The sequence below is a fragment of the Chiloscyllium punctatum genome, chromosome 36 (genome assembly GCF_047496795.1).
Source record: "Chiloscyllium punctatum isolate Juve2018m chromosome 36, sChiPun1.3, whole genome shotgun sequence".
Classification (NCBI taxonomy): Eukaryota; Metazoa; Chordata; class Chondrichthyes; order Orectolobiformes; family Hemiscylliidae; genus Chiloscyllium; species Chiloscyllium punctatum.
The window spans coordinates 29,583,664-29,601,804 of record NC_092774.1 but is presented as its reverse complement, the minus strand read 5'-3'; the positions used below and the strand labels follow the sequence as shown (position 1 = coordinate 29,601,804).

The 18,141-nt window shown below is 45.8% G+C and overlaps 1 protein-coding gene across 5 annotated transcripts; it reads left to right on the top strand.

Moving 5' to 3' along the window:
• The first annotated feature begins 3,962 nt into the window (after positions 1 to 3,962).
• On the top strand, positions 3,963 to 17,920 carry LOC140460938 (uncharacterized). Of its 5 annotated transcripts, none has more exons than XM_072555680.1 (2): positions 3,963 to 4,227; positions 15,161 to 17,920. In XM_072555680.1, exon 2 carries the CDS (start codon positions 15,546 to 15,548, stop codon positions 16,551 to 16,553), a length of 1,008 nt encoding a protein of 335 aa, XP_072411781.1. In that variant the 5' UTR covers positions 3,963 to 4,227; positions 15,161 to 15,545; the 3' UTR covers positions 16,554 to 17,920. The 5 variants fall into 5 exon arrangements, with proteins under 5 accessions (XP_072411781.1, XP_072411782.1, XP_072411785.1 ...); XM_072555681.1 differs by lacking the exon at positions 3,963 to 4,227 and adding an exon at positions 5,755 to 5,814; XM_072555684.1 differs by lacking the exon at positions 3,963 to 4,227 and adding an exon at positions 10,870 to 11,873.
• Positions 17,921 to 18,141: the final 221 nt, after the last annotated feature.

Sequence of the window (18,141 nt, the reverse complement as noted above, 5' to 3'; positions counted from 1 at the left end):
CATTAGTATGTAAATCCCAAAACTTCTTTTAAGTCACAGTCTTGAGATAACTTCAGGTTTTACAAAGAGGTGCCATCTCAGCCCAGACAATGCATGAAAGATGTGAGATTCGAGTCTGTCTTGAGTCATACTGGTTCTGTTCCCAAAGTAGGAATTTATAAAATATTACATGGAATGGTTGCCTGCAAATTGTGCACTTTTTGAGCAAAATAGAATGTATCTACAAATATAATTCTGCAAATGCAAATTCACCCCATGGTCTTATCTATGTGTGCATGCATGAGAGTGAGCGACTGTGTGCATACACGTGGGTCTGGCTGAGAGAGTGTGCATTTGCGTGTGTTCATGCTTGGTAAAGTGAGAGTGCGCAGGATGAGTCTGTGAGAGGATGTGTGTGTGGGTGAGACTGTGGGTGGGTACATGTGTGTGCATCTGAGAGAGCGCGTATATCTGAGCGAGTGCCTGCGTGAGTATGTGAGAATGTATGGCTGTGTGTGAGAGTCAGAGAGACAGAATGTGTACAGTGTAGTGGGGTCACCTGTAATGTAACATGAACCCAAGGTCCTGGTGGAGGCCATCCTCATGGGTTCCAAACTTGGCTATCAGTCTCTGCTCGGCCACTAGAAATGATTAAGCAGTTACACAATAGACACGGGAGGGGGCAGGGTGAGACTTGTCTTTCGATTTGCAAAAGGTGGAAAGCTCTGGATGATGTGATCGAGGGCAAACACAACTTGGTGGACCTTCGGCTCAGAGAGGTGGAGCTGGAAGCCAGGTTGCTGACACGCTGGGAGGGCAAGGCGGAAAGTTATTCAGATGCTTTTTATTCCAGGAGATGGTCTTTCCCTCCGGACAGAGCCTTCTGATGGGATCAGTGGACAGGGTCAGGAGGGTGTGAGCCCGGGTCAGGCAGGTAAAGGGGATCTGAGAGAAGGCTGCAGGGGGGAGGAGCTAACTGTGGGGTTGTGGGAATAAGAGCAACGTTAGGGATGGGGAGATAAGGGACAGAATAGTGACGGGGATTGCCTCCGTTCTGTGCTTCTGCTGCCAACTGCAGAGATGGCATCAGAATCTGATGGCAGGATTCAAGAACCGCTGTGCTCTCGGCTGGAGAAGTGGGAAAGGGAAGTGCAATGGGTGTGGTCCAACAATGTCAGCAGGACACAGCCTCTGCTGAGGGCGCATGAGAAGTTCAAAGCTGCAAAGACAAAGCAGAACCTCAAAGCACTGGTGGGATGGTGGCTCAGTGGTTAGCAATGCTGCTTAATAACACCAGGAACCTGGGTTTGATTCCACCCTTGGGTGATTGTCTGTGTGAAGTTTAACATTTTCTCCCCCTTGTGTCTGTGTTGGTTATCTCTGGGTATTCTGGCTTCCTCCCACAGTCCAAAGATCTGCACTTTAGGGTGGATCAGCTGTGCTAAAGTGTGCAGGTGAGCTTGCATCTTGGATGACCATGTTAGTTTCGGTTCCTTCATTTGTAAATCCCAGCACATTTTTAAACTTTCATTCTCAAGATAGCTTTTAACAATAGGTGTCATCTCAGCTCAGATAATGGATTGAAGGTGAGACATTAAAGTCTGTCTGTGTCCCAATGTTAGGTCAGACTGATTCTATTTCTAAAGTGGGAGCTACAGAATCTTACATGGATTTATGCAGTTTTTGAGTAATTCGGAATAAATGGACTTCTGCAAGGAAGTGTACAAACAACTGACCAGGAACACGATAGGCAACTACCAGCTGATCTGACCAAAGAGCACAACCGTGAACTGACAGCATTCATCAAGACTTCTGATCCAATCCTTCCAGAAGCTCAACATCCACGGACTAGTTGAATCCGTGGATGTGTCAGTACTCTACACCAGCATTCCTCATGATGATGGCATCACGGTAACAGCCTCAGTACTCAATACCAACAACTGCCAATCTCTGAGCACTGTCCTCCAACTCAGCCGCTTCATTTTCAACCACAACATTTTCACCTTTGGCAACCAGTTCTTCATCCAGACACATAGAACAGCCATTGGGACCACATTTTCACCCCCGTATGCCAAGACTCAGGGCAGAGGTTCGAACAAGGCTTCTTTTCTGCACAGGACCTCCAACCAACACTATACACCAGATATATTGATGACATTTCTTCCTCTGGACCCATGGTGAGGAGTCACTGAAACAACGATACTGTGATATTAACAAGTTTCATCCCACCATCACACTCGCCACACTCTTTAGTATCTGTCCCATTTTTGAACACATGCAGCTCTATCAAGGATGGGTATCTCAGCACTTCTCTGTACCACAAACCCAAGGATAACCTGACAGTGCTACACTTCTCTAGTGAAACATATTAAAACAGCCACCCCCTCTGGACAAGGCCTTCACATACACAGGATCTGTTCAGGTGAGGAGGAACATGACAGACACTTGGAAGTACACAAGCATGCTCTCATAAGAACGGGATACACTGTTCAACTCATCAACTGCCAGTTCCAATGTGTCACAGCAAGAAACTGTAATGACTTCCTTTAGGAGACAGACACGAGCTGCAACCAAAATGGTACCATTTGTTGCCCAGTACTTCTCAGGAGCCGAAACACTACGCCATGTTCTTCACAGCCTGCAACACATTATTGATGAGGATGAGCACCTCGCCAAGATCTTCCCCACGCCTCCACATCTCGCCTTCAAACAACCGCCAAACTTTAAACAGATAATTGTTCTCAGAAAACTGCCTGGCCTTCAGGACAACACGATACAGCTCTGTCACGGCAGATGATGAAAGACGTATCAGAATGTTGACACGATTACCACCATTACACGTGGGGACACCACCCACCGTGAGTGCAGCAGGTACTCATGTGACTCAGCCAACATTGTTTATCTCATACGCTGCAGGCAATGATGCCCTGAGTCTTGGTATATTGGCGAGACCAAGCAGAGGCTACAGCAACAGATGAATGGACACTGCACAACAATCACCAGCCAGGAGTGTTCCCTCCTAGTCGGGGAACACTACTGCGGTCCGGGACATTCAGCCTTGGACCTTCGGATGACCATCCTTCAAGGTAGACTTCAGGATAGGCAACAACGGAAAGTGGCTGGGCAGAGGCTGATAGCCAAGTTCAATACCCATGGAGATGGCCTCAACCAGGACCTTGTGTTCATGTCACACTACAGGTGACCCCACTATGCTATACATTCTCTGTCTGTCTGTCTGTCTGTCTGTCTCTGTCTCTGTCTCTCTCTCTCTCTCTCACACACACACACACAAGCATGCATTCACACAAATACGTGCTCCTCCAAACCAACACACTCACACAGACTCTCTCTCATACACATGCGCTCTCTCAAATGCTCTCTCTCACACACACACCCTCTCTCAGACTTATACCCCATTACACTCTCTCACACACACATGATCACTCGGTTTCTCCTGCACACACTCACACACATAAAGGTTTGTGGGTTGAATTTGTACTTGCAGAATCGCATTTTATTTTGCTCAAAAACTCAGACACGTAAGATTCTGTAATACCACGATAGAAATAGAATCCGTCTGACCTAACATTGGGACACAGACAGACTTGAACTTAACACCTTCAATGCATTATCTGATTGAGATGACACCTATTGTTAAAAGCTATTTTGAGAACGTAACTTTTGAAAAGTTCTGGGATTTACATGTGAAGGAATCAAAACTAACATGGTCATTCTAAAAGATGGTAGAGGTCAGCTAAAGTTGTTTGATATTCCATTCCATGACACTGCAATCCTGTTGCTATAAAGTCTATGTGTTATGATTCTGCTCCACAACCAACCGATGAAGGAGCAGCGCTTCGAAAACTAGTGATTCCAAATAAACCTGTTGGGCAACAACGTGGCATTGTGTGATTTTTAACTTTGAAAATCTGTCAGTAATGCCAACATTTCTATACTGCGCATGCTTCTCGGTGTCAGCAACGCAGTGCGCATGTGCTACGGTGTCAGCAAAACATTACGCATGCTCACGCAACAAGCGGAAACACTCCGTGACCTTGTTTTGATGGACCAATGAGAAGCTCTGGAGGACCGGATGGAGACTGGTCCTCCTGCCAATCACAGCAAACCCATCGTCAGGATGCGGAAGTAGGACCATGAACTTCTGAAATTGCTGCTGCTGCTCCTCTCTCTCTGAATGAAGATTGAGCTTCACCCCAGACTGCAACTTCCTTCCTCTGTCCGACATCTGTGAGTACAACACACTCTTTTCTCAACGCCTTTTCCATTCTGGGGTTGAGCTGTTGACTTGCAGGAACTGAAGGGAAACGGAGTGAATTCAGGGAGAGGACAGACTCTTGGAAAGTTAGTCCAGGTCTTTTTTCAATGGCAAATCCAGGAGAATTGACATTTCAGGCTCGAGCCTTTCATTAGTAATGATGTGTGGATGAACAAAGGGGCCTCTGCGTCCTTCTAATCCAGTCAGTGCAAATTGTCAGACAGGTGCAGCAAGTCGTGAGTAAAGCAAGTGGTATATTAGCAAAAGTAATTGAGTTCAGAAGTGGGGACGCCTTCCTGCAGTTTGGGCGTAATTGAATATATCCAAGGTTGAGTTCATCTAATTTTTGAACAACAAAGAAGTGATGGTTATGGGAAGGCAAGACCAATACAGATCAGTTATAGAAACAGACACTTCAGTCCAACTAGTCTATGCTGACTATGTTCTCAAACTAAACTGGACCCACCTGCCTGTGTTTAACCTATATTCCTCTGAACCTTTTATATTGGAGTCCTAGAGATGTACAGCACAGAAACAGACCCTTCGGTCCAATTTGTCCATGCCTACCAGTTATCCTAATTTAGTGTATTTGCCAGCCCTGGGCCCATATCCCTCGAACCCCTTCTATTATAGACCAATCCAAATGCCTTTTAAATTCTGTAATTATACCAGTCTCCACCACTTCCTCTGGCTGGTCATTTCATATATGCACTACTCTGTGTGAAAAGGCTCCCCTTAGATCTCTTATGTCTCTCCCAGTTCGCCCAAAACCTTTAGTTCTGCACTCCCCCACCCCAGGAGAAGACTTTGTCTATTTACCCTATCCATGCCTCTCATGATTTTATAAACCTCTAAGGTCATCCCTCAGCCTCCGACGCTCCAGGGAAAACAGCCCCAGCCTTTTCAGCCTTTCCCGAGAGCTAATTTTTTTCAAATCTGGCAACATGCTGGTAAATCTTTTCTGAACCCTTTCAAGTTTCACACCGTCCTTCTGATGGGCAGGAGACCAGAGTTGCATGCAATATTCCAAATGTGGCCTCACCAATGTCCTGTAGAGCTGCAACATCACCTACCTCCCAACTCTTTTACTCAGTGCTGTAACCAATAAAGGAAAGCATACCAAATGCTGCCTTCACTATCCAATCTACCTGGGATTCTACCTTCAAGGAACGATGAACCTGCAATCCAAGGTCTCTTTGTTCAGCAACACTCCCCAGGACCTTACCATAAAGTGTATACATCATGCTTTGATTTGCTTTTCCAAAATCCAGCACTTCACACTTATTTAAATTAAACTTCATCATTCATATACTCATCTAAATGTCTTTTAAATGTTCTAACTGTATCTGCATCCACCCCTTTGTCAGGAAATTCATTCCACACGCAAACCACTCTCGGTGGGGTGGGGGGTGGGTGGGGGGGTGGGGGGGGAGGAAATGGCGACCGTCATGTCTTTTCAAAATCTTTCTCCTCTCTCTCTTTCAAAATTTGCTCCGTAGTCTTGAACCCCCAGCCTAGAGAAAGGATTTTTCCAGAATTTCCAGCCTATTAACATGAATGTAAGTATATTCATGGCAGGTCAGGCAGCATCCGAGGAGCTGCCTGACCTGCTGTGCTTTTCCAGCACCACTCTAATCTAGACTCTGGTTTCCAGCATCTGCAGTCCTTGTTTTTACCTTTTACGTCGGTATACTCAGATCTACTTATGATCTGTTCAATGCTGGTGCAAGCTCGACAGCCTCAATGGCCTATTCCTGCTCCCAATTTGCACACTCCTAGTCCAGGACAGCAAGAGACCATAAAACACAGGAGCAGAAATTAGGCCTCTCAGCACATCAGGGCTGCTCCACTATTAAGTTCTGGCCGATAAGTTTCTCAATCCCATTCTCCCACTTTCTCCCTGTAACCCTCGATCCCCTTGATACTCAAGAACCTATCTATTTCCATCTTAAATCTACTCAGTGACCTGGCCTCCACAGCCTTCTGTAGCAATGAATTCCACATATTCACCACTCACCGGCTGAAAATGTTTCACCTTATCTTTGTTCTAAAAGATATTCCTTTTACTCTGATGCTGTGCCCTCAGGTCCTAGACTCTCCGACCAATAGGAACATCTTCCCCATGTACACTCTGTCCAGGCCATTCAGAATTCTGTCTGTTTGAATTAGATCTCACCCCTCCCCGAGTGTGGGCCTGTTCATCAGCATGAACCACACCCTTCAGGATGAGTTACAGCAGGAATTAGGTTCAGCAAAGTCAGAATGGAGGAAGTGTGTGTGGGATGGAGATTATCAGCTTTTGGGGGATGAGAGAGGAAACGAAGTTCAATATAAATTAGAATTGATCGGATGGGCTGATGGGCCCAGGAATGGCAAAATGAGTTAATTTAGATAAATGTGAGGTGTTACATTTTGTAAGGCAAATCAGGGCACGACTTACATAGTTAATGGGAAGTGTTGCTAAACAAAGTGTCCTTGCAGATTCATGATTCCTTGAAAGTGGAATTGCAGAGAGACAGGATTGTGAAAAACGCATTTGGTACACTTTCCTTTATTGGTCAGAGCATTGAGTACAGGGGTTGGGAGGTCATGTTAGGCCACTTTTGGAAAACTGTGTGCAATTCCAGTTGCCCTCCTCTGGAAGAATGTTGTGAAACTTAAAAGGGTTCAGAAAAGATTTACAAAGATATAGGCAGAGTTGGAGGGTTTGAGCGATAGGAAAATGCTGAATACGCCAGGGATAATTTCCCTGGAGCATCGGAGGCTGATGGGTGACCTTACAAAAGTTTATAAGGGGTATAGATAGGTTGGATAGCCAAAATCTTTTCCCCATGGTAGGCGACTCCAAACCTAGAGGGCATAGGTTTCACCGTGAAAGGGGAAAGATTTAAAATGGACCTGAGGGGCAACTTTTTCACACAGAGGGTTGTGCATGTTTGGAATGAGCTGCCAGAGGATGTGGTGGAGGCTGCTACAATTACAACATTTAAAAGGCATCTGGATGGGTAAATGAATAAGAAGGATTTAGAGGGATACAGGCCAAATGCTGGCAAATGGGATTAGATGAGTTTAGGATATCTGGTCGGCATGGATGAGTTGGACCGAAGGCTGTGTTTCTGTACTGTATGACTTTAATCATCTTGCATGAAAGCAGAAGTGTTGTGAAGACTGGACTTTCGGAGCAGCTTTCAAAGATGTTTTGCCTTTACTGGAAGCAGAAGAAGCGACAATGAAGTATTTCATTGGTGAGACAGCAACTGAGTATGTGAGTACATCTAGGATTTTGGTGGAAAGTGGGAATTCATTGCACTGTGGGGGTGAAGTGCTTTAAGGCTTCCCAGCAGGAAGGACAGTGTGCTGATTGGGGTGCCCAGTGAAGGGTGAGGTGGATTTTTGAGTTAAACTGCTCATTTCGGCCAGCCTCCAACATTGTATTTCCAATGCTGTCCATCAGAAGGAGCTGTGTGTACCTGGTATTGTTAGAAGCCTTACGGTTTTCAGTACTGCAGGAATGGCATTGTTTCATCGGCATTGTTTCATCAGCATTGTAAAGGTGACTGGCAGCAGAGGGAGGTGTGGGCTGTGTTCACTAGAAACGATTAAGTATTTAGATAACATACAAATGAGAGGGCAGGGTGGGATTTGTCTTTCGATTTGCAGAAGGTGGGAGATTCCAGGAGCTGTGATCTGAGCTGTGAACTGCGGTAAATCATAGAAGCCCTACAGTGTGGAAGCAGGCTATTCAGCCCATCAAGTCCATTCTGACCCCTCCGAAGAGCATCCTGCTCATACACCCCTCCCACCCTCACCCCTTAGGGAATCAGGGGTTCGGGATAATGCAAGTAAGAAGAGCTGAGATGATGGATAGATCAAATGGCCTACTCCTGCTTCTATTACTACAAAACTATAACCCTGCATTTCCCATTGGCTAACCCACCTAACCTGTACATCCCTGGCCACTATGGGCAATTTAGTATGGCCAATCCAAATCAAGGCAGGTGAGCAATGTCGTGATGTGGAAAATGGACGTCAGAGAACAATAGAAAGGAACAACGAGAATAAACGTACCAGCAATTAAAACTGGATTCAAAAGATTACAAACAATAAAACTAAAAGGTCAGTATCTGAATGTGTGCTTGTTATGAAGGGGTAGAGGTACTGTACCTTTAAGAGAGTTAAAAAAGCGAGCAGAACAAAGTGTTCTAAACAAGATGAGATTGTATTATTTGGTCAACACAAATAGACCAACTGGGTTGCCATGAGGCACAAACTAATTCAAATTTGGCCAATCAGTTTAAATTTTGCACCAAAATACCAAAGTCCAATCAAGTTTGAATTAAGTATTTTGATAATATTAACACCAATAAAATGATCCGATGTTTTGGAGTATAAAACCAGGCATTTTTGTGAGTTTTAACACTCTGTGTTGGACATAAAGAGTAAAGTTGTTAATTTTTACTTTAAATATTTATATTACTGCATGGGGTGAATAATTTCTGTGTTGATGGTCTAATTTAGCAGAGGGGGTTACCCCGTGTCGTAACAGTGCTGCAACGTAACAAAAGTGAATGAATTGACTGCACACATTGAAGAGAATGATTTTGATCTGGGACTCCTTACAGAGACATGACTTCAGGATGACAAGGATTGGATCCTAAATATTGAGGGGATTTGTGGCATTCAAGTCGAATGGGAAGCTAGGTAAAGGTAGAGGGTTGACACTGCTAATCAAAGCACTGATCACAGGGTCGTCTGGTGTCAGCTCGGATTTCAGGTCCTGGTTTCTTTGTCCTCTATTGATCTCCCTGTTCCCACACAGTTGTTGTCCGTTCTCAGCTCTGCTTCATTTCTGCTGAAGCTTTAACCTCCTTTGACACCTTCCGGAACAATAAATCATTCAGTCAAAGTCCAACCCACAATCTCCCAGCCTGTCAACCATCCAGACACAGAGTATCATACCAGAAAATATAACAAAAAAGATGAAAAGTTAGAATTAAATAGGTGCTTGTGTCTGTTCATTGGCAAGTAAACTAGAAATAGGGGTCTGCCAAAAATCTTATAGTGCCCTAATTGAAGAATTGTCTCTCCCTTACATCTAAGTATTAGTACCCAGCTATGATTTATAACAATATTTACATCAACAGAAATAAAGCATCTGTTATGCAATAGACATAGAGATATACAGTATGGAACTAGACTTTTTCTCTCTCGTGTGTGTGTGTGTGTGTGTTCACACACACCAAGGTCTATGGGGTGAATTTGTATTTGCAGATACATTCCATTTTGCTCAAAAAATGCACAATCTGCAGGCAGACAATACATAGAATATTTTATAAATTCCACTTTGGATATAGAACCAGTCTGACTCAAAAACTGGGATACAGACAGACTCTGGCCTCACACCTTGCATGCATTGTCTGAGCTGAGTTGTCATCTTTTCTTATAAAGCCTTAAGTTATCTCGAGTAGGTGTCTTATAAGAAGTTCTGGGATTTACATATTAATGACACCAGCAATTCATTCTAAAAGATGAAAGACTTTACAATCCAGGTTTCTTCAATGTATCATTTCAGTGGCATGACTCTGTGATGTTTTGCTGTAAACTCAGTGTCTTATGATCTTATACTCCACAACCACCTGATGAAGGAGCAGTGCTCCGAAAGCTAGTGCTTCCAAATAAACCTGTTGGATTGGCGTCATGTGATTTTTATCTTTGCCCAGGTTAGGGTGGATTGGCCCTGCTAAATTACCCATAGTGCTCAGGGTTTTGCAGGTGTGGGAGAATTGTTAGAAGCGATTTGATTCCACCTTCTCGTGACTGTCTATGTGAGCTTTGGTATGTTCTCCCCCTTCTGTCAGCGTGGGTTACCTCTGGATGCTTTGGTTTCCTCTCTCAGTCCAAGGATCTGCGGTTTCGGATGGATCGGCTGTGCTAAAGTGTCCAGGGATGTGCAGGTTAGAGTGGGTTAGCCATGGGGAACTGCAGGGCTGTAGGGTAAGTTGATGAGTCTGGGTGGGATGCTGTGTGGAAGGTCGGTGTGAATTTGATAGGTGAAATGGCCTGCAGGGATTATATAATTCTCCTGCTTTAGCCGTATGTGGATTGAGAAATGACTGCTGTGGGAGGAGTAGGTTCCAGTTCATGGGACACTGCCCCAGTCCTGGGGAAGGTGGGAATTCTGCTGTCTCTCTCCCCACCCACTGCCCCCATCCATTCTCTCTCGCCCCGCAACTCTCTGCCCCCCATTTTCTCTCTCTCCCCCTCATTCTCCTCCTCCACCCTTTGACCCCAGAGTCTTTCCTTTCCGCCCCCACCACCCTCTGTTCCCCCCAGTCTCTCAATGGCCCCCACACTCTGTCACCCTGTCCGTTCTGTATCTCTTCCAACTCCCACTAAACTTTCTCATGCCTCGAGCTCTCTTTGATCGCTGTATCAAGCTCATCTCAGAAGAGAGAGAGAGAATGGTTGGTGATGACACTGCCTGGGAGATGGGGGTGCACGAGAAATGGCTGATCTTTCAAATTGAGAATAGCTAAAATAATATATTCAGAAACAGCATTAAAGTTTGAACGCATGTTCAATTGTATATTAAGACAAAGCTGCAGCCATCTTTCTCAAACTTGCTTTGAACTATGTGCAGTTGAGGACAGGCTGTTCGGGGTAAATGAGCTTTTGCCCGAAATGTCAATTTGCCCGAAATGTCAATTTTCCTGCTCCTTGGATGTTGCCTGACCTGCTGTGCTTTTCCAGCACCACATTCTTGACTCTAATCTTCAGCATGTGCAGTACTCACTTTCGCCTGTTAGGGGTGAATGGCCGATTCCTAGTCTTGAATAATTGGTTCTGTTAGAAGGTGTATTGGTGTATTCTACGTGCAAGAGAGTTGAAAAGTGAGCAGAACCACCTGACATAGCACCAAGCGTTCTGAACAAGGTAATAATTTAACATTTGGTGGAACAGCTAGGTAGCTGGGTTGCCTGGAGACAAAAACATACTCAATTTTGGCCAATCGATTTAGATCTTGCCCTAAAATACTGAATTCCAATCAAGTTTGAATTTAGTATTTTGAGAATATTGGTTAGCACTGTTGCCTCACACCACCAGGGTCGATTCCAGCCTTGGGTGACTGTCTGTGTGGAGTTTGCACATTCTCCCCGTGTCTGCATGGGTTTCCTCTGGGTGCTCCAATTTCCTCCCACAGTTCAAAGATGTGCAGGTCAGGTGAAGTGGCTATGCTATATTGCACGTAGTGTGCGGTGCATTCGTCAGAGGGAAATGGGTCTGGGTGGGTTACTCTTCGGAGGGTCGGTGTGGACTGCTTGGGCCGAAGGGCCTGGTGCCACACTGTAGGGAATTTAATCTAATCTAATATTAACACCAATGAAATGATTTGATGCTTTGGAGTACAAAATCAAAAAATACAGTTGAACAGTTACAGGAGAACTGCCAAAAGACCAACAAATGTAGGCTGCTAGTGAGAACTCTTTGAGAGGTACCTGTCCAGACAAGGAGTCTGCACAGAGAAAAAACATCGACACCGACCTGGAGAGCAAATCTACAGAGGAAGATACAAAGAGAAGATTTAACAGCTGGCTGGTTTTGAAGTTTGAATCTTTCGGTAAATCTTAATCAGGGGTTTTTATTGGACTGGTATCATACAGGGGAAGTTAGAAGATAGGTTAGAGAAAGGAGTTGTAAATAGTTGTTAATTAATTATTCTCCGTTAGACTTTAATAAATAAAGTTGTTAATTTTTACTTTAAATACTGACCTTTGGGAATAGTTTCTTGGTTCTTGAATTTTCACAGATTACTGCATGGATTAAACCTTCTCTATGTTACTGGTTTAAATTAGGTGGGGGAGGTTGCACCCAGTGTTGTAAAATTTGGGGGCTTTCGTCAGAGATTTGAACTGGTTTAGACAGATTTGAATAGATTTGGGGGTATTAAAAATCCCAGCAGATTTAAACACTTGCAAGTTAGTGTGCTAGATCATTAAATAAAACTTTAAATAGTGACTTTTAGAAACAGTTCCTTACCTCTTGAATTTTCACAATACCACATGGGGTAAATCTTTTATGGGTTTAAATTAGTGGGGGGTGCAGTCCATGTCATAACATTTCTGACTATGTAGAAATAGAGTCATAGAGTAGTGGAGCATGGAAACAAACTGTTTGTTCCATGCCAATCGGATATCCTAAATTAATCTAGGCCCATTTGCCAGCTCTTGGCCAATATCCCTCCAAACCTTCCTGTCCAAACCTTCCTGCCGTGGATGGCACAGTGGCATAGTCGTTAGCACTGTTGTCTCACAGTGCCAGAGACCCGGGTTCAATTCCTGCCTAAGGCAACTGACTCTGTGGAGTTTGCACATTCTCCCTGTGTCTGCGTGGGTTTCCTCCGGGTGCTCCGGTTTCCTCCCACAGTCCAAAAATATGAAGGTCAGGTGAATTGGCCATGCTAAATTGCCCGTAGTGTTAGGTGTAGGGGAATGGGTCGGTGTGGACTTGTTGGGCCGAAGGGCCTGTTTCCACGCTGTAAGTAATCTAATATACCCATCCAGATGCCTTTTGAATATTGTAATTGTACCAGCCTCCACCACTTCTGCTGGGAGCTCATTCAATCCACGCACCACCCGCTGCGTGAAATAGTTGCCCTTTAGGTCCCTTTTAATCCTTTCCCCTCTCACCCTAATATAAATCAATTGCTGCTTTTTCTGAACAGACTCAGTGGCTGGCACTGCTGCCTTATAGCGCTAGGGACCTGGGTTTGATCTCAGTCTCTGGCAACTGCGTGAATGGAGTTTGCACCTTCTCTGTGTGGGATTCCTTTGGGTGCTCCGGTTTCTTCCCACAATCCAAAGATGTGCAGGTTTGGAGAGGGCACTTCTTGAGGGGAATTAACTTTCACACTTTTTTTCTACTCCTTAGGTCCCTTTTAAATCTTTCCCCTCTCACCTTCAACCTATGCCCTCCAGTTTGGGAGTCCCCTATCCTGAGGAAAAGATGAGTAGTCAAATAAAATGCAAAAGAAATAAAATGTCGAGCCGCAGAATAAATATAAAATGTGACTCCAGCCTTTCTTATCTCCGATTGTCATTTGGGCACAAATCCTGTCAGTAACACCAGCAACTTCACACAGCATCTTGCGCATGTTCCTCGGTGACAACACACACTGCGCATGTTCGCCGGTGTCAGCAAAACCTGCGCGTTGGGCCAATAGAAAGCCCTGGAGGACCGGAAGGAGCGTGGTCCTCCTGCTAATCAGAGACACCCCTATTGTGTGTGTGTGTCTCTCTCTCTCTCACTCAATCTCAATTTATGGAGGGGACAGATTCTGGAAAAGTTGGGCCAAGTCTGTGTCTCAGTTGGCAAACTCATGGAAAATGCAGTACCACGATGTGAAGTGATAGCATTTCCTGTTGGGGGGTAAACAGCAGAAAGGAGATGCATTGTTTAAATGGTGATATATTGGGATGTGGAGAAAATGAGGACTGCAAATGTTGAAGATCAGAGTCAAAAAGTGTGGTGCTCGAAACGCACAGCAGATGAGGTAGCATCCGAGGAGCCGGAGAGTCCGCGTTACAGGCACGAGCCCTTCATCATAAATGTGTATAAAGGGGCCTCAGTGTCCTTCCATACCAGTCAATGCCAGTTGTCAGATAGATTAGATTAGATTAGATTAGATTACTTACAGTGTGGAAACAGGCCCTTCGGCCCAACAAGTCCACAGCGGTAGGAGCAGCAAGCAATGAGCAAAGCAGGTGTTATGTTAGCAAGAGGAATTGAGTCCAGAAGTGGGGATGTCTTCCTGCAGTTATGGGATCATTGAATATATTCAAGGCTGAGTTCATCTGATTTTGGATCAACAAAGAAGTGGTTGTTTATGGGGGAAGGCAAGAAAATGGTTTTCAGACCATTGCAGAACAGTTACCGAGTCAAACAGCACAGAAACAGTCCCTTCAGTCCAACTACTCCATGCTGTGTTCTCAAACTAATCTAATCCCACCTGCCAGTGTTTGGCCTATATCCCTCTGTCACAAAGCTGGTCCTTTTACTAAAAGCTGGTCCTTCTCAAGGATGCTGTGTCCTTAGTTTTTATTATCAGAGGGGTGATTAAAACGATCCGGGCTCCGAAGCGACTGGTTTAGTACAGAGATGAAAAACGGTATTGGGAGGCATTTTTGGTTATATGTGAACAGATAAGACTTGAGGCCCAAGTTTTTGTTTTAGAAGTGACCTGTACAATGAAAGGGGAGTGGTCAGTCCTGAAAGCTGGAGTCTCGTTTGGGTGAGTTAAGCAGTGGTCTATGTGGAGAAAGGCTGCTAACACTGTCTCCTTCTGGCCTTCTAACTTCAACTGTAAGCCTCTGTTTCAGTTTTACTTTGTTTAAGGGGTTTGTTTTTTGGTACTGTTGTGTACCATTGCGAAGAGTGTTAAGAGTTTCTCCACAGCTTGTACTGTACTTAATAAAGTTTGGTTGTTCACAGAAGTTGGTGTATTGCAGTGTAAGAAGCTCAAGCAAAAGAACTTAACAAAGGAACCTAAGGGATAAGTCTTTCATGCAGAAAGTGGCGTGTTTAAGGAAAGAGCTGTCAGAGGAAGTGGTGGGTGCTGGTACAATTATGACATTAAAAGGCATCTGGATGGGTATACGATTAGGAAGGGTTTAGACGATGTGGGCCAAATGCTGGCAAATCGGCCGAGATGAGGTTAGGTTATCTAGTTGGCATGGATGAATTAGACCGAAGGGTCTGTTTCTGTGCCTAATATCTCTATCACTCTGGCTTGCCACTAACATTTGCCACATCTAGATGTACAGTTTCTCTCTGGTGTCAGTGTCAATGCCTTGATATCTCATTCTTAACCGGACTGGCAGTGATGACTTTTGTAATCTTTTCTTACAGACTATCTGAAGACAGAAGTTTCAAAGTCAACAGATAAAGGGCTCATGGCCAAAATGTTGATTCTCCTGCTTCTCTGATGCTGCTTGCCGTGCTGCACTTTTCCAGCGACGCAGTTTTTGACTCTGACTCTCCAGCGTCTCCAGTCCTCACTTTCACGTCAGTGTCTGACAGTTACTCAATCCATCAGGACCGCAACAATTTTCAACTATGATTCTGTGAGAAGGAGCAAAGCTTTCTTTTTGGTTCCTGTTTGAGTACGGGGGCACTGGTTGAAAGACCCTACTGTTGCAGCGCACTGGGTGTGGAGCCTGAAACAACTCTGCTGCCTGGAAAGAAGAATTCATGGCGGGGTTGTACACGTGTGTGTGCAGGTGAAGCTTCGGCCATGGAGAAACCCGAGGAAACACAACCTGTTGAGAAACCATGGAAGTGTGGCGATTGTGGGAAGGGCTTCCGTGTCCCATCTGTCCTGGCGGCTCATCAGTGCAATCACACTGGGAAGAGGCCGTTCTCCAGCCCCGAGCGGGCAAAGGGCTTTACCTGCTCTTGTGTCCTGCTGGCCCACCAGCATATACACACTGGTGAGAGGACGTCTTACTGCTCCGTATGCGGGAAAGGGTTCACTTGGGTGGACAACCTCCAGACCCACCAGCAATTCCACACAGGGGAGAGGCTCTTCAGTTGCCACGAGTGCGGGAAAGCCTTCAGCAATTCCTCCGACCTGCTGAAGCACCGGCGAGTCCACACGGGGGAGAGGCCATTCAGCTGCCCCGAATGCGGGAAGGCCTTCAGCGACTCCTCCAACCTGCTGAGGCACCGGCGGGTCCACACGGGGGAGAGGCCCTTCAGCTGCCCAGAGTGTGGGAAGGCCTTCAGCAATTCCTCCAACCTGCTGGCCCATCAGCAGGTCCACACGGGGGAGAGGCCCTTCAGCTGCCCAGAGTGTGGGAAGGCCTTCAGTAAATCCTCCAACCTGCTGGCCCATCAGCGGGTCCACACGGGGGAGAGGCCCTTCAGCTGCCCAGAGTGCGGGAAGGCCTTCAGCAATTCCTCCGACCTGCTGAGACACCGGCGAATCCACACAGGGGAGAGGCCATTCGCCTGCCCTGAGTGTGGTAAGGCCTTCAGCAATTCCTCTGACCTGTTGTCCCACCGGCGGGTCCACACCAGGGAAAGGCCATTCAGCTGCCCCGAGTGTGGGAAGGGGTTCACCCGCTCCTCCAAACTGCTGGCCCACCAATGGGTCCACACCGGGGAGAAGCCGTTTGCCTGCCCCGACTGTGGGCGGAGGTTCACATTGTCCTGCAACTTGCAGAGGCACCAGCGGGGGCACCAGTGCATCCAACAATCAGATTCCACCAGTGACGCTGCAGTGGGTCACCCACAGGGCTGAACCTCCTGCCCATTCTGACAGTGGGTGTAGTGGGTTTTTTTGTTTTGTGCTGGACTCACCATCCCCCCCTCCTTTCCCCCCCCCCCCCCCCCCCACCCCCCGCAAGCCCACCTATGTGGCTCAGGGGTGGCATGGTGACTCAGTGGTTAGTACCATTGCCTCACGATGCTGACCTGGGTTCAAATCCACCCTCGGGATGACAATCTGTGTGTAGCTTTCACGATGCCCCCCCCACATCTGTATGGGTTACCTCTGAGTGCTCCGGTTTCCTTCCCCGATCTAAAGGTGTGCAGGTTAGTTTGGATTGGCCCATCTAAATTGTCCCATAGTGTTCAGGGATGTGTAGGTATGGTGCATTAGTTGGGGTAAATGTAGAGGAATAGGGATAAGGGAATGGGTCTGGCTGGGTTACTCTGCGAGGGCCAGTGTGAACTTGTTGGGCCAAAGGAACTGTTTCCATACTGTAGGGAATCTAATCTTAAAAAAAAGATTTCCTTCAAGCGATACTGTCCATCAACACTAAGCCCATTCCCTGCACTTGGCCCATTTCCTTCCATACCTTTCCTATCCATGTATTTGTCCAATGCCTTTTAAATGTTGTTAATGTACCCACCTCAACCACTTCCGCTGGCATCTTATTCCATATGTCTACCACCGTCTGCATAAATAAAGTTGCCCCTCACGTTCCCTTTTATTCTTTTTCCTCTAACCTTAAACTGATGCCCTCTAGCCCTCACATCCCCAACCCTGGGGTAAAAGTCTGAGTGCATTCACCCTCTCACGATCTCTTCATTTCTCTAAGGGCCTTTCTCAGTCTCTAATGCTCTAAATAAAAATATCTTAGCTTGTCCAACCTCTCCCTTTTACACAGACCCTTGAGTCCTGGCAACATCCTTGTATATGTCTTCAGCACTCTTCCAAGTTGAATAACATATTTGTTATAGACACTGCCCTGACTACATATTTTGTTGGAGAAAGAGGACCAAATATTATCCAAACTGGATAATCTGGCTGATGGGACAGGAAACCACTTCCTTTCTTGAGACCAGTCTCCTGGAGAGAACTGGCTGGCTGACTGATCTACTGACCCTCACAGTGCCCCACTGCCCTCAGTTATCTGGAGGGAGTCCACACATTTGCCTAAGGTGGTGCTTGAAACCTTTATCATCTTTGGGATGGATCCCCATTCATTCCGTGCTATGGAGTCATGCAGCCTGGAAACAGACCCTTCAGACCAACCAGTCCATGATCCCCAACTAAACTAGTGCCACCCATCTGCTCCTGGCCTGTATCCAGTTTGTTAATAGTTTTGTTCATTTGTTCACCGTGATAGTTGGATAAATAAATTGCTGATTGTTGATTTTAAAGTGTTGGGGATTTATTCTTATCACTAGAGCAGGTTACACCACTTTTCATGCTAATTTTACAGATTATTAGGCGACACGCTCCTCTGGGTGTTTCTGTTTGAGAAAGGCGGTGCTGTCAGCCTTCGCTTTATAAGAGTATTGACGTGATGTACTGCTGAATGCAATGGAGTCAACATGAATCGCAGCCTCTCACTGTGGTTGTGGGTGAATCACCTTAATTT